Genomic DNA, 16,466 nt, shown 5'->3' with positions numbered 1-16,466 from the left:
AAGAATTTCTCACTAACTCACAAACCACTTCTGTAATGCACTGAATAAGCAGAATTGGTCTTTGTTGAACATTTCCAATTGAGTATCAAAGAACTTTGTTTTGCAGTGTCTTATAAGTAATTATTAGCTTATGCCTTGGAAGGAGCCTGGCACATCATGGGTGCTCCAGGTTTATTGAGAGAAGAAATAAGAACTTTTATATAATCTTTAAGGTGTGATTTTAAAGTTTGTTTTTCAGATCCTGAGTTAAATATTCTGACTCAGCTTATTAATGGTTTCTTTAAATAAAATTATTTATATCTGGTGCCGTGTTGTGCTCAGTTCTCAGTCATGTGCAACTGTTTGTGACCCCATGGGCTGTAACCCGCCAGGCTCCTCTGTCCGTGGAACTTTGCAGGCAAGAATACTGGACCGGGTTTCCATTTCCTACTCCAGGGGATCTTGCTCATCCAGAGATCAAACCCAGTCTCTTGAGTCCTGCATTGTCAGGTGGATTCTGTACAACTTTTATTCTACTGCCACTTTTATTCTATTGCCCCCCTTTTAAAATTGCTAGTTGGAATATTAATCTTAGGTTTGCTCTTATGCTAAGAAAAAAAAATCTTAGAGTTAATTATTAAGATTAATTACTAAGGGCTAGGGAGATACCGTGAATTTAAAAAAACAAGAAAATGAGTTGTGAGAAATTGGGGTTAGCAAAATTCAATGAAGAGCTTTTTATCATTCAGATTTTCATTAACATTTTGAAATACTGACTTTTTTCTGAATTTGAATCTTCTTTTCTTTTGATTTTAAGCGACTAAGAAGATTGTCAACCAAATATAGAACAGAAAAGATTTATCCCACAGCCACTGGAGAAAAAGAAGAAAATGTTAAAAAGAACAGATATAAGGACATACTGCCATGTAAGTTTAAAATGCCATTAAAGGAACAAATGGATATGCTAATTAGTAGTTTTATAGCTTAAACTAGCATTATTCTTCCTAATGAGTTCATTTGTTAAGAAAATAATGATGAGCTTCTCTTTCAAGGTACACTACAAGATAATAATTTGTGGTTGTGCTTGCCTTTCCTTATGATAGTAGATTCTGTTGTCGTTGTTCTTTTGTTCATTTCTTTTCTCTTTAGGCATCACAATTACTCTGATACTGCCCCACTTTTAAATCTGAAAAATCCAAGTAAAAATGTCTTTCGTGGACTCCCTGTTCAGAGAAATTTTTTGTAAAAAATAAAATAATACAGACTTAATCCAATAAGTATAATACATTTTATAAAATGCTAAAAATATTAGCTCATCTATTTTCTATTCATAAGAACTATAATTGATTAATTGAGCGTTAAAAATGAACCATGAAAAAAAATGAACCATGATTCATGCTTGTGTATCTGCTGTTCTTACTAGTCTAAGAACATGGTATGTGTCTCTGAGGGCATGCCTAAGACTGATAGCATTATATTCTAATAATGATAATATAATTATATTCTTAAATAGTATAGTTTTCTATCAGAATGCGTTTAACTGTAAAAGTTAAAATTTTATATCATACTTGCTGTCTTTTAAAGCTGCCAGTAGTCTTTCTCTTTTCCTTCCTTCAAGTATCTAGAAATCTATACGTTCCAGGATACCATTCTCTCAATTCTCCTTGCATCCTTTTTTTTTTCTAGCTTTATTGAAGTATAGTTGACAAAAATCTCATTCATTCCTAAAGTTTATTCTCTCTAAAATGTCCTTGATAAATTTTCCAGTGACTTTAATTATCATATTCGATAGTCTTTTATTACTATTGTTACTGTTGTTGATTAGTGCTTATTCTTTTCTGTTAACTATTTTGATGTTGTTGACCAGTCTCTATTTTAAAAATTTCCTTCTTCTATAATATCCCTTTTTCAAATTGCCTTGTCCTGCACTTGTCTTCTTCCCTCTTTCTTACTGTCCTCTTTGCATAAATTTAACCCTTCATCTTTCTGTTGTTATTCAGCTTTACTCTCACATATGGGATCTGTGGGTGGCTGGTAGCAGCACAGTTATTATAACGTGGCAGCAGAGCATAATGAAGAGCCCTGGCTGGAAGTTAAAATCTTGCCTCTGTCAACTGTTATCTATGTAATTTTGGATGCATCCTTTCTGTGCTTTGGTTTCTTCATCTTCAAAATGGAGATTAAAATAATAATTACCTTAAAAGATTATTTTGTGCATGTACAATGCTTACAGTTGTCCCTAGCACACAGTAACCACTCATTAAGGTTTTGGAAATATAATTCACTTTTCGTACCAATCCACTTCAGAGTAGTGAATAATATGGGTTTCTGAACAGTTCTTTTAAATTAAGCAATATAATTTTGAGGTACTCTTATTATGCTCTGGAATTAATGTTCAGTTCAGTCATGTCCAAATCTTTGTGACCTCATGGACCACAGCACGCAAGGTCTCCCTTTCCATCACCAACTCTCGGAGCTGACCCAAACTCATGTCCATCGAGTCAGTGATGCCATCCAACCGTTCATCCTCTGTGTCTGTCTCCTTCTCCTGCCTTCAGTCTTTCGATCTTCATCAGGGTCTTTTCAAATGAGTCAGCTCTTCACATCAGGTGGCCACAAGTATTGGAGTTTCAGCTTCAACATCAGTCCTTCCAATGAACACTCAGGACTGATCTCCTTTAGGATGGACTAGTTGGATCTCCTTGCAGTCCAAGGGACTTTCAAGAGTCTTCTCCAACACCACAGTTCAAAAGCATCAATTCTTCAGTCCTCAGCTTTCTGTATAGTCCAACTCTCACATCCATACCTGACTACTAGAAAACCATAGCCTTGACTAGACAGACCTCTGTTGGCAAAGTAATGTCTCTGCCTTTTAATATGCTGTCTAGGTTGGTCATAACATTCTTTCCAAGGAGCAAGCATCTTTTAATTTTCATGGCTGCAGTCTCACCATCAGCAGTGATTTTGGAGCCCAAAAAAAGTCAGCCACTGTTTCCAGTGTTTCCCCATCTATTTGCCATGAAGTGATGGGACCCGATGCCATAATCTTAGTTTTCTGAGTGTTGAGCTTAAAGCTAATGTTTTCACTCTCCTCTTTCACTTTCATCAATAGGCTCTTTAGTTCTTCTTCACTTTCTGTGATAAGGGTGGTGTCATCTGCATATCTGCTGCTGCTGCTGCTAAGTCCCTTCAGTTGTGTCTGACTCTGTGCGATCCCATAGATGGCAGCCCACCAGGCTCCTCTGTCCCTGGTATTCTCCAGGCAAGAATACTGGAGTGAGTTGCCATTTTCTTCTCTATCTGCGTATCTGAGGTTATTGATATTTCTCCCAGCAATCATGATTCCAGCTTGTGCTTCATCCAGCCTAGCATTTCTCATGATGTACTCTGCATATATAGCTGAAATAGCTCAACTGGAATTCCATCACCTCCACTAGCTTTGTTTGTAGTGATGCTTCCTAAGGCCCATTTGACTTTACATTCCAGGATGTCTGACTCTAGGTGAGTGATCACACACCATTGTGATTATCTGGGTCATGAAGATCTTTTTTGTATATTTCCTCTGTGTATTCTTGCCACCTCTTCTTAATATCTTCTGCTTCTATTAAGTCTATACCATTTCTGTCCTTTATTGAGCCCACCTTTGCCTGAAATGTTCCCTTGGTATCTCTAATTTTCTTGAAGAGGTCTCTAGTCTTTCCCATTCTATTGTTTTCCTCAATTTCTTTGCACTGATTACTGAGGAAGGCTTTCTTATCTCTCCTTGCTATTCTTTGGAACTCTGCATTCAGATGGGTAGCTTTCCTTTTCTCCTTTGCTTTTGGCTTCTCTTCTTTTCACAGCTATCTGTAAGGCCTCCTCAGACAGCTATTTTCCTTTTTTACATTTCTTTTCCTTGGGGATGGTCTTGATCCCCATCTCCTATACAGTGTCATGAACCTCCATCCATAGTTCATCAGGCACTCTGTCTATCATATCTAGTCCCTTAAATCTATTTCTCACTTCCACTGTATAATCGTAAGGGATTTGATTTGGGTCATACCTGAATGGTCTAGTGGTTTTCCCTACTTTCTTCAACTTAAGTCTAAATTTGGCAATGAGGAGTTCCTGATCTGAGCCATAGTCAGCTCCTGGTCTTGTTTTTGCTGACTGTATAGAGCTTCTCCATCTTTGGCTGCAAAAAATATTATCAGTCTGATTTCGGCGTTGGCCATCTGATGATTCCATGTGTAGCGTCTTCTCTTGTGTTGTTGGAAGAGGGTGTTTGCTATGACCAGTGCGTTTTCTTGGCAAAACTTTATTAGTCTTTGCCCTGCTTCATTCTGCATTCCAAGGCCAAATTTGCCTGTTACTCCAGGTGTTTCTTGACTTCCTACTTTTGCATTCCAGTCCCCTATAATGAAAAGGACATCCTTTTTGGGTGTTAGTTCTAGAAGGTCTTGTAGGTCTTCATAGAACCGTTCAACTTCAGCATCTTCAGCATTACTGGTTGGGGCATAGACTTGGATTTGTTACTGTGATATTGAATGGTTTGGCTTGGAAATGAACAGAGATCATTCTGTCATTGTTGAGATTGCATCCAAGTACTGCATTTCCGACTCTTGTTGACTATGATGGCTACTCCATTTCTTCTAAGGGATTCCTGCCCACATTAGTAGATGTAATGGTCATCTGAGTTAAATTCACCCATTCCAGTTCATTTTAGTTCGCTGATTCCTAAAATGTTGATGTTCACTCCTGCCATCTATTGTGACCACGTCCAGTTTGCGTTGATTCGTGGACCTAACATTCCAGGTTCCTATGCAATATTGCTCTTTACAGCATCGGACCTTGCTTCTATCACTAGTCACATCCACAACTGGGTTGTGGTTTTCGCTTTGGAATGAAGAGACGGAATTAATGTGCACACTCTTAAAGAAGCAGTATTTCCACCTTGTTTTTTTACCATCTGAGGAAATGAATCTCAAACAGCTTCAGGTTTCTGTTTTCATATGTTGTTTCATTCATTCATTTTACAAGAAGCTGTGAACATATACTGTGTGCTGCAGATAACAGCAGAAAACAAACTGACCAAATACCCTGCCCTTATAGAGCTTATAGTGTAGGCAAGGCAGTGAACAATTCAAATAGTAGGTTGGTCTCTTATAGTGGTTAGTGCTATTGAGAATAACGCAGTAGGAGTTACAGAGAGAAAACTGAGAATAGGAGGAAGCTTTATTAATTTTAACCAGAGATAGAGGGAGAAGTTCAGTGCTGTTCCACTGGCCCTCTGAAAAAGAAAAGCCTTGCTTTGTATTGTTTGCCGGTTTCTTTAGGAAATGAATTATTTACCATAATCGTCAAAACAAAACTGAGGGAGGTACTATTGTATGCCATTTTGCAGATAAAAAATTGAGACAAAGGTTAAATAGCTTCAGTTCAGTTGCTTATTCATGTCTAAACTCTTTGAGACCGTGTGGACCGCAGCACGCCAGGCCTCCCTGTCCATCACCAACTTAAATAGCTTGCCACACAGCTAATAGTGTGGTGAGAATTTAAACCCAGGCAGTTTGTATCCAAAGCATTGGTTTTCAGCCACAGTGATTTTGCTCCTAAAGGGAGAGACATTTAGCATTGCTAGAGGTGATTTGGTTGTTTGGTTTTTGCAACTAGGATGTGGAGCGAGCAGGCTGCTATTGGCATCTGGTGGGCAGAGGACAGGGAAGCCACTGCATCCTCCAGTCTAGAGGCCACAGCCTCCTCACAGCAAAGAGTTAGCCCAGGTCAAATAAAAATTAGTGCTGAGGTTGAGAAACCTTGCCCTAGAGTCTGAGCTCTTAAACATTGTGCTATAGGCCGAGTAGCAGTACCTTTTTACCTTATTTAAGGTTTGATAAGTCAGTTTCCAATAAATTTCTAATCATTTTAATTTGGAAACTTAAATTGAAAGTAATAGTTTTTAGAGATACTTATTTTCCTCCTGTCATAAGAATAGTGTAAACTGACAATTTCTTTTGAGTATTTAGCATGACCAGTGCTTGCAGGTATTTTTTTTTTTTTTAAACAGCCTTATTGTGGTATAATTTACATATCATAAAGTTGACCCATTTTTAGGATGGGGACTCTTTATACTGTTGATTTATACTGAATTCATTCAGCCACTGTGGAAAACAGTATGGAGTTTTCTCAAGAAACAAACAAAAAAATAGAACTATCATATGACCCAGCAGTTTTACTCCTGGCTATATATGCACAAAAAAAACAAAAACACTAATTTAAAGAGATACATGCATCCCAGTATTCATATCAGCATTATTAACAGTTGCCAAGATATGGAAGCAACCTAAGTGTCCATCAGCAGATGAATGGATAAAGAAGGTGTGAACAGTCTCTTCAAAGCATTTGCAGAATTTTTAAATTGATTTTTTATCCTATTTAGTTACAAAAGTTTTTTATATACCCGATACAAGTCTTTTTTCAGATATTATGATTTGCGCCTCCCCCCCCCTAGTTTATGGTTTGTGTTTTCATTTTCTTAGTGGTTGGTGTCTTAATGCACACTTTCAATTTTCATGAAGTCCAGTTTATCAGTTTTGTGGGTCATGCTTTTCATGTTCAGTCCAAGAACTCTTTGCCTAATCCAGAATGACAAAGATTTTCTCCTGTGTTTTTTCATTTCATTCCTGTAAGTATTATAGTCTTAGCTGTTACATTTAAGTGTATAGTCTGTTTTGAGTTAATTTTTAATATGATGTGAGGCAAGGATCTAAAATAATCTTGAGCACGTGGCATTGTTCCAGCACCATTTGTTGAAAATTATCCTTTCTCCTCTGAATTGCCTTAGCTCTTTTGTTGGAAATAATTTGACTGTAAATGTAAGAGTTTATTTCTGGACCCTTAATTCTATTTCATTGACACCAGATCACAGTATCTTGATCATTGTAGCTTTATAGTAAGTTTTAAAGGCAAGAAGTGTTCTCTGTGTTCTTCTAAAAAATTGGTTTGGTTATTCTCAGTCCTTTGCATTTCCATATAAATTGTGGGATAAGGTCGTCAAGTTCTGCAAAAATTCTGGAATTTTAATAAGGATTGTGTTGAATCTATGGATCAGTTTAAGGATAACTACAATCTTAAACCATATTGACTCTTTCAATCTAAGTGTTCATCAACAGATGGATGGATAAAGAAAGTGTTTATGTATATATATGTGCTGTGCTTAGTCGCTCAGTCATATCCGACTCTTTGCAACCCCATGGACTGTATGTAGCCCATCAGGCTCCTCTGTTCATGGGGATTCTCCAGGCAAGAATACTAGAGTGGGTTGCCATGCCTTTCTCCAGGGGATCTTCCCAACCCAGGGATCGAACCCAGGTCTCCTGCATTGTAGGTGGATTCTTGACCATCTGAGCCACCAGGGAACCATATATATAAGACAGCTCTGTTTATTTAAATCTTTAATTTCTCTCAGCAGTGTTTTTTGGTTTTCAGTATACAAATCTTGTATTTCTTCTTTTAAAAAGTTTTTATGCTGTTGTGAATGGAATTATTTTAATGTTATTTTCAAGATTTTTGTTACTAGTATATAGAAATATAGTTCATATTTGCACATCGATTTTTTTTTTTTTTTTTTAAATCCACTGACCTTTGGACAGAGAAGCCTTCCACCAGGCCACAGTCCATGGGGTCACAAGAGTCAGACATAACTTAGTGACTGAACGACCACGACCTTCCTGGACTCATTTATCTTAGTAATTTTTCTGTGGAGATGTTAGGATTTTTTACATATCAGAATCATGTCGTTTATAAATAATAATAGTTGTATTCCTTTCTTTCCAATCTGAGTGTCTGTTTTGGCTTATTTCACTGGCTGAAACCTCTAGTATAATGTTGACTTGAAGTGGCAAGAGCAGACGTTATTGCTTTTGATCCATTAAAAGTAATTTCATCACTATTCAAAGATCACTTAGGTTTTTCTCAGGCTATCTGGGAGATTTGGTTTATTTTATGCTAGACCACTGAGACTAGTCCCATAATTAAGAAATTTCTGGATACTCCTGTGTCAAGGATGACCTGTTGCTTTTGTTTGTTGAAAAGGTTAAAACTGAGCTGGCTAGCTTTAGAAGTAATGGATCAGGGTATTCTGCCTATTCTAATGTTATTATGGAGATTCTTTTATTTCTCACCACTAGGGCTTATCAATAGGTGTGTGTTTTCTTGGAGGCAACAATATATTTATATATTGTTTTGTGTGTGTGTGTTTATTTGTTGTTGGAATAGATGTTGATGTTTGCTGAAGAAGAAAAAAGCTGCTCCTTTAAGAGCCTCCTGTGTAGCGAATACTGGTTTTATCTATTTGGAAATGACTCCTGGGAGACTGCAGAAGCAGGCAGCAAAACCATGAAATGAAAACAATAATTCCTTTCATATTCTCTAAGTTATTTCTCTTCATTTTTATGCTTAATAGGACCACCAATAAAGAATATTAAAATACATAGACTATGTTATATATAGCATAATATTGATTTTTAAATTCTGAATCATATTCTATGATTATACAGTATGAAGTAGTGACTAGAAAATTTGCCTATGCCTTAGAGTGTTTAAAAAAAACCATTAAAAAATTCTTATTGAAGTATAGTTGATTTACAATGTTGTGTAAGTTTTTGCTGTACAGCAGAGTTATTTAGTTATACATATACATTTTCATAATCCTTTTCATTATGGCTTATCACAAGATATTGAATAGTTTCCTGTGCTATATAGTAGGTCCTTATTATTTATCCATCCTATATATAATAGTCTGCATCTGCTGATCTCAAATTCCCAATCCTTCTTTCCCCTTCCACTCTCCCCCTTGGAAACCACAAGTCTGTTTTCTATGTCTGTCAGTCTGTTTCTGTTTCATAGATATGTTCATTTGTGTCCTGTTTTATATTCCAAATATAAGTGATGTCATACAGTATCTTTCTGTTTCTGACTTCACTTGGTATGATAATCTCTATGTCATCATGTTGATTCTAATGACATTATTTCATTAAAAACAAAAATCCCATTTCTGTGTCCCATCTTGAACTGACTGAATCAGACTTACTGCAGAATATGGGACTCAGAAATCTTGCATTCTGAGTTGTTTTCCCCATCCCCTCATTGCTGTATGATCAGCAATAGATGAAATGAGAGTGGCAAAATATTGACACTTAATTGAAGGTGGGTAATGGATAGATGAAGTTCATTATACTATTTTATTTTTATATACACATAAAATTTTCCAGAGAATTAAAAAAAAAAATTTCCCAAATTGTATGTAGCAAGCAACTTGGCACCAGTATTGGCTATCATTTGGGAGCCACTGTTCTCATCTGGATTCACAGTCCCCAGAAACATTTACTAAGGATTCAATGGTCAGCCAACAAAGTCTTTGTCTTTGAGATACTTTGTATTAATATGGACCTGTCATTATTGGCAAACATGGTAAGAAAAGCATCATATGATTATTTAACTGCCATTGTACTAACTTCAGAATTGTTCTGTTATCATTTACCCAAAGCATAGCATTTTTTATTTGTACATTTCTGATCTAAAATGGCTTTTTAAAAAAGACATGTAGGATGTAACGAAACAAGAAACAAAGCATTGATACACATGCATGTATTCTTTTCCCTGGAAACATGGGAAGGGGATAAAATAATTTTAATTGGAAACTAGTATGTCTCTCTTATATATCTCTTCCTACATATTTCCAAAGAAGATTTCACCAAAAATAAATAAATGAAATTAGCAGAATTGGATCTTTGTATTAATGTATAAATTCAGTTTGTTGCCTAATAAATTAATTATTATTCTTAAAAAACTTGCTAGGGAACTTTCTTGACAGTCCAGTGGTTAGGACTCCATGCTTCCACTGCAGGGTCACAGGTTCACTTCCTAGTTGGGGAATTCAGATCCTGCATGCCATGTAGCAAGGCCAAAAAACAAAAAGTTTGTTAAGTTTATTTGTATTTGTTACCATTTCTGTATGTCTTTTTGTATTTTAATTGCCTTTAATAATCATTGTCCCTGGATTAGAAACAACCGAAATGATTGTGGGATGTTACATGTTATTAGGACCGTGAAATTAGGCGATCCTACTACTGTAGTAGGATTTCATAGGCTCAAAGTCTAGCCCCAGATATTTACTAAGTACAAAATAAAGATAGTAATTTAACGGTGGAAGTATCAGCTGACACCAAATTAGCTGAGTGAACACTACCCAATAATAAATATTATTTGTCAAGTGAAGTATTCAGCACTTTTCATATATCATCTTATTTGTCACTTTCACCTAATTTTTTAAACGTAATTTTTATAATTTCTTATAAAATATGAAAGTTAGAGTTCCTTAAAAGAATTTTGACAAACTAATGTATTAAGTGGTTTTAGTGCTTATTAAAAACTGTAGACATGTAAATCTCAAACTCTTGTATAGTAAATCTAAGATGATGCTCAGGACTTTGTATTTTTAAAAGAGGTCCTGAATATTCTGATTCCTACTTTGAAACACAGCTTTACAATGAGACCTACTTCCTGTCAATATGATGTTAGAAATTACCCTGCTTATACTTAAAAGTCAAATTTCATTCATTTTTTTAAAGTAAATAATTTTAGTTATTTAATCTTATTTATGGTTCATTAGGGAAAAAATCTTGTCTGCTCATAGGACGTTATTTTAAAAATCCCTTTTTTTCCCTGTAGTTGATCATAGCCGAGTTAAGTTGACTTTAAAGACTCCTTCTCAAGATTCAGATTATATCAATGCAAATTTTATTAAGGTATGTATTAACTTTAAATGGTGTTTCTCTGCCATATTTAATGACTTCCTACAGTACTAGTTTTATTAAAAATTTTAAATTGCCTAATGTAAGTAAAGTCACAGCCATGACATATTTTTATGTTTTTCATCTAGCATCCTTATTAAAGGTTTTTGCTTAATTTTATGATAGTGGAGATAAAATTTTTTTGTTTGTGTGTTTCTTCTTTTATATTGAAGGCTTATTATAAACACCTTTGTTGCTGATTAGTTGCTAAGTCATGTCCAACTTTTTGTTGACCCCCTTGGACTGTGTAGCCTGCCAGGTTCTTCTGTTGGTGAGATTTCCCCAGGCAAGAATATTGAAGTGGGTTGCCGTTTCCTTCTCCAGGGGATCTTACAGACCCAGGGATCGAATCCGCGTCTCCTGCATTGGCAGGCAGGTTCTTTACCACCAAGCCACCTGGGAAGCCTTTACTGATTGCTAAATTGTCTCCTTTGTTATGTACACAAATGTAGTTATTTCTGTTAATTAACCATATAGGGTATTTATCCGTAGAGAGATTCAGACTGCTACTTGAGCAAATAAAAGACTATTTTGTTCTGTTACTCTGTGCTTTTGAATCTATTTAATACAGTATTTTGTTGAGAAAAATATTAAGGTGGTAAGAGTTATATGGTAAAATTAATATCAATGTCAACTTTGAAGAATTATGGTTCCAAATAAGAGCTTTTCCTGAAAAGTCAATTTTATTACAAATATGGCAGAGCCCAAAACTAATAGTTAAACAAAAACTCATACATAGGGGCTTCCCTGGTGGTCCAGTGGCTAAGGCTTCCCACTCCTAATGCAGGGGTTCATTCCCTGGTCAGGGAACTAGATCCCACATACTGCAACTAAAAAACAAACAGAAAACTCCCACACGCAGCAACAAAGATCCTGAGTATTGCAACTAAGACCTGGCATAACCCAATAAATGAATAAATATGGGGAAAAAAAACAACTAATACATAGTTAACTCTTTCAGATGTAATTGATGCTTATGTTCTTTTATAAGGACATTTGTTCAAAGTTCTACTTTTTAATTGCACCTAATAACACTGGCTCACTGTATGTGCTGGTTTAACATTTTAGTCTGCTAGTTTGTTTGATATATTCTTGGGTTTACTATTAAAAGTATATTTAGTAGGTGCTTAAACTAAAGACAGCTATGGAAGAATCTAGCTAAGAAAGAACTATTAGCTAGTTCTAGTCTTATTTTTTAGAATTGATGCATGCTTTTAAGTTTCTGCTAGTTAGTTTTGTTGACTAGGGCTTTCAATTCATAATTTTTAATACAGCATAAGGAGGTTTCCTTTGAATTCTATGAACCATGTTTCACCAGAAGTTGAAGTGAAATATATTTTGTCATGCTTTTATACATTATTAAAGAAAAATTATTTGGAAATTGTTTAGCTGAAAATAGCAGGACTGCTAATAAAATTTGAAAACTTAAAATTTAGGTAGAAAATATTTTTGGTAATCATAATTTGTATGCTTTTAACCTTTTTAGGGTGTTTATGGGCCAAAAGCATATGTGGCAACCCAAGGACCTTTAGCAAATACGGTAATAGATTTTTGGAGGATGATATGGGAGTACAATGTTGTAGTAAGTATTGCATGAAATGGCATGATTTTCTACCCATAATGATGTGTTAACTGTTTCCTACAATATGACTTTTGAGCCATAATGATATGTTAACTATAGTTAGTTTATTAGAAAGACAGAAACTGATGGCTAGGTTGTCTTGTTAAATTTTGACAAATTTGTTGAAATATTTCAAGAATAGAGTATGGCAATACTTTAAATCTTGGTTTAAGTTGGTAGTATAAGACAACTGCCAAACACTGATAGATGGGTGGAAGGACATCTATGTGATTAAAAACAAGTATTGTCAAATGTTAATGGTAGAACATAGATGGTAGCTATACAGTATTTAGTGTAAAATTATTTCAACTTTGCTGTATGTTTGAAACATTACATTATAAAACTGTTGGGATGGGAAAGCACATGTAATAACCTTCATGTTTAAAGACAGTTACATTCAACCTTTAGTAAGCAAAGTATTTAATAGTGCTATTCTATTCGGTAAATATCCTGAATGCATTATTTTAATTACAAAAGACATATCTGTAAGATTCAAAAAATTCAGTTCAAATCAAATACATTTTGTTATTTGAAGCCAATTTAACTCATACTTTTAATATTAAACCTACTTTTTTTGATAGGCCAGGTATACTTCTGCTCAGAATAAAAATAATTCTTGAAATGTACATTTTGTTGGAAAAGTAAAATTGTATTTAACTAATATATTCTCAATCTATCCCACCCCCCTTATTTTTAGATCATTGTCATGGCCTGTCGTGAATTCGAGATGGGAAGGGTACGTATAACTAACTGTTAACATTTAAAGTAATTGTGGAATTTTTTTTTTATTACTTCATTTCTAGGGATTTTATTCTCGGTCTTTTATTATATTCTTAGCCATAGTTGTTAAAATAGTTAACTCTTTTCTTTTTTGTGTGTTCTGCTATGCTTTCGTTTTAACAAAAGGAGCCAAATCATCCTTATGCACATAAAATACTTTTATATTTTATAGGTACATTTTATGATATATTTAAAGCCATAGATTCTGTATTGTTACTTAGCAGTCTTCCAGTATTTAATGGTGGTGTAAGTAGAACACTGCTTATGGATAATAAAAATGGTTTAAAATAATTCTGATTAATTTACAGCTTGAAATTTCTAATTTCTGTCTGCCAATTCCACTACATTTTTGTAATGGTATCTCCAAAATGAAGAGAAGAAAATTCCTTAATCTGAAATTTTTTAACATAGGTAAAAAACATGTACAAATGAAATTAGTATCAAAACCATTCTGATCTCCTGCAGAACTGATTCCTAAATCTTCATTTTAAGTGTGAGCATCTATAAATGTGACAAATAAATTATCTGATAATTTGAAGTATCTTTATGCAAGTATAGTTCATTAACTGCCTTATAATTAAGCTAAGAAATGATTTAAAAGTTATAAAACTTCTTATTAAAATTTTCAGTCAAGGATACATTGCATAAAACAAGATACTACGTCTTTCAGTTATGTGAAATATTATTATATATAAATCACTAGAAAGCCTTATTTTTACTAGTAATTTTGTCATTCCTCCCAACCACATCAGTTACCAGTAGTGGAAACATTAGCAACATTGGACAGAAAATGAACAGTGTAAGATTAATATACAGACTGAGATACTGTTAAGTAATTATCTGTTTAAATATTATCAGTATGTACTTCGGTACCATTATTATTATTAGTTGTATTACGAAGTTTAAATTTCATCTTCCTAAATTTTTTTTAAGTTACTTTTAAGATTTAGGATTTGTTTCTCTTCTTTCTATTAATAAGCTCACATTGTATATCAGTAATAACGCTTAAAGGTAAAGTTGTATTGAATGCTAAAACTTTTTGAACCTAATGATTTTTTGGATTCATAGTGTTTTGTTAGTTGGTTTTGTTGTTTTATCGGTCAGGGCTATGAATTCATTTGATAATCTCCACTTTGACTTAGTGTGACCTAGTGGAAAGAGCACAGGTAATGAAATCAAACAAACCTATACTTCACTGGCATTTGGACATGGTGCAGTGAACTGCCCCCCCTGAGCTTCAGCTTCCTCATCTCTGAAACCAATGACAAATTACTATAGATTACAGACCCTGATGCTGGGAAAGATTGAGGGCAGGAGGAGAAGGGGGTGACAGAGGATGAGATGGTTGGATGGCATCATCAACTCAACGAATATGAGTTTGAGCAAACTTTAGGAGGTAGTAAAGAGCAGGGAAGCCTGCATCCTGTGGTCCATAGGGTTACAAAGACGCAACTTAGCAACTGAACAACAATAAAATTCACGTATGATGTTTAACACATACATTTTGGTATCAACTGTATCAGTAATTAGTTCATACCTGAAATATAAATACCAATATAATCTTTACTCAGTGTTGCTCTGAAGAGAGGCATGTTAGTCACAAACTTTCAATTCTTGCTAAATTAATCTCCTATAAACTTGTTTTCTGTTAACAAGATATTAAAGCTTTACTAAGTGAAAGACCAAGAAGAAAAAAAAATAACCTTCAAAATAATTTATTTTATCATTTTCTATAAACTTCTACTAGGAAATGAAGTTTGTGACTTTAAGCCTTCTAAAATTTTAGTAGTATTTACTCTAAGTTAAACTGACATACTAGGCAGTTCTACTTTTTGCCCTGAGAGCAGTATTGTCAACTTACAATTAATTCTAGCCTATAAGTAACAGTTCCACTTACTGTGTTTAGAACTATGAGGATTTAGTAAGAACTGATATATTTCCCACTGCTAAAATGTATATTTTAAGCTAGATTGTCAGTTATAAAGACTTTCATTTTATTGGGTCTTACTGGTAAAATTACATTATTTCTTGCATCGGAATCACTGGATCTTCTATGAAGTTAGACTTTTATTCACTTACCTAAATTTTTAAAATAATGAGGCTTGATACTAGAAACCAATGTAAATGAATATTCTACTATTTCTATACCTATTTATTATGGGAAAATAAGGATACTGTTTGATTATACCTTCTCTAATCTCAAATAAAAGTGAATAGTTTAATACATTATTCTTGTATAGTGTTTTTACCAACAGTAGAACATTTGAAATATACTCAAATTACTTGAAACAATCATGTAAGATAAGGATTATCATCCCTGTTTTTATAGGTAAAGGAACTAAATGTAAACAAATAGTAAAATTGCTACCTGTAACATTTTCTTATACCAAGTGGAGTGCTCTTTCCACTACGCCACAGATTTTATACTTAATGAGAATTCAACTAGGTATTATAGATATTGTCATTTTAGAACCATTAAAACTTATATGCTAAATTTGTTTTACTAAATTTCTTACACTAATTTGAGCAACTTCTTACACTAAATTTACCTCCTTGTGCTAGGCATTTAAGAAAAAAAAAGCAATTTTTCTTTTCTAGAGGAGGATCTTTGGAGTCCATGTAACAAGCAGGTGGAAATGAACAGTTTATACACTTAGGTTAATAAAGTTCTTATTAGTAATCTTGAAAAGCAATTAGTAGCCCACTTTTAAAGAGTTGGATAAATCTAAGCTCTTAGTTCCTGCCGACTGATGGCAGTTGTTTGTTTTCTGGGAATGAAGAACAAGCGGAACACAAAATAATTGTAGAAGTTCAAATCAAACAAATTATCAGTTATTTACTAACCTTTTTTTGGACAACAGAAAAAATGTGAACGGTATTGGCCTTTGTTTGGAGAAGACCCTATAACGTTTGCACCATTTAAAATTTCTTGTGTAAGTACCTATTTTCATATACATTATTTAATCAGGTAGTGGGTATGTCAGACTGATGAGTAGTTAAATTATAATATGTGTTGAATCTTGTGGGTTATATAAGCCAAGCACTCAGTGTTTTCATGTGAATCTATACTTAATTATAATAAACAAATATTAATAATGCTTGTTTTATACTGCTTTTTAAAATTTGAGTATAATTGTTTTACAATATTGTATTGCATAGTGCTTATAAATTAAGGAACTTTAAGAATAACTTTTCGTAAATGTATAATTTCCTTATTATGTTAATTCTGCCTTAGTCTTTGCATGTAAGTTGAT

General features: G+C 34.1%; 1 protein-coding gene across 2 annotated transcripts in view; it reads left to right on the top strand.

The window, feature by feature from the left end:
• Nucleotides 1-16,466, top strand: part of PTPN12 (protein tyrosine phosphatase non-receptor type 12) — an 85,808-nt gene that overhangs the window by 37,326 nt on the left and 32,016 nt on the right. For both annotated transcript variants that reach the window (XR_011144938.1, XM_068972506.1), the window contains exons 2-6: nt 797-905; nt 10,690-10,766; nt 12,298-12,393; nt 13,130-13,168; nt 16,074-16,145. Coding sequence is in view for 1 of the 2 variants with exons in the window: in XM_068972506.1 (XP_068828607.1) it covers nt 797-905; nt 10,690-10,766; nt 12,298-12,393; nt 13,130-13,168; nt 16,074-16,145 (393 nt within the window). In the remaining variant the exon portion in view is untranslated. The remainder of the gene's footprint in view (nt 1-796; nt 906-10,689; nt 10,767-12,297; nt 12,394-13,129; nt 13,169-16,073; nt 16,146-16,466) is intronic.

This window comes from Capricornis sumatraensis, chromosome 5 (assembly GCF_032405125.1).
Source record: "Capricornis sumatraensis isolate serow.1 chromosome 5, serow.2, whole genome shotgun sequence".
Taxonomy (NCBI): Eukaryota; Metazoa; Chordata; class Mammalia; order Artiodactyla; family Bovidae; genus Capricornis; species Capricornis sumatraensis.
The sequence above is the reverse complement of the archived record's forward strand: the minus strand, read 5'-3'. Positions and strand labels throughout refer to the sequence as shown.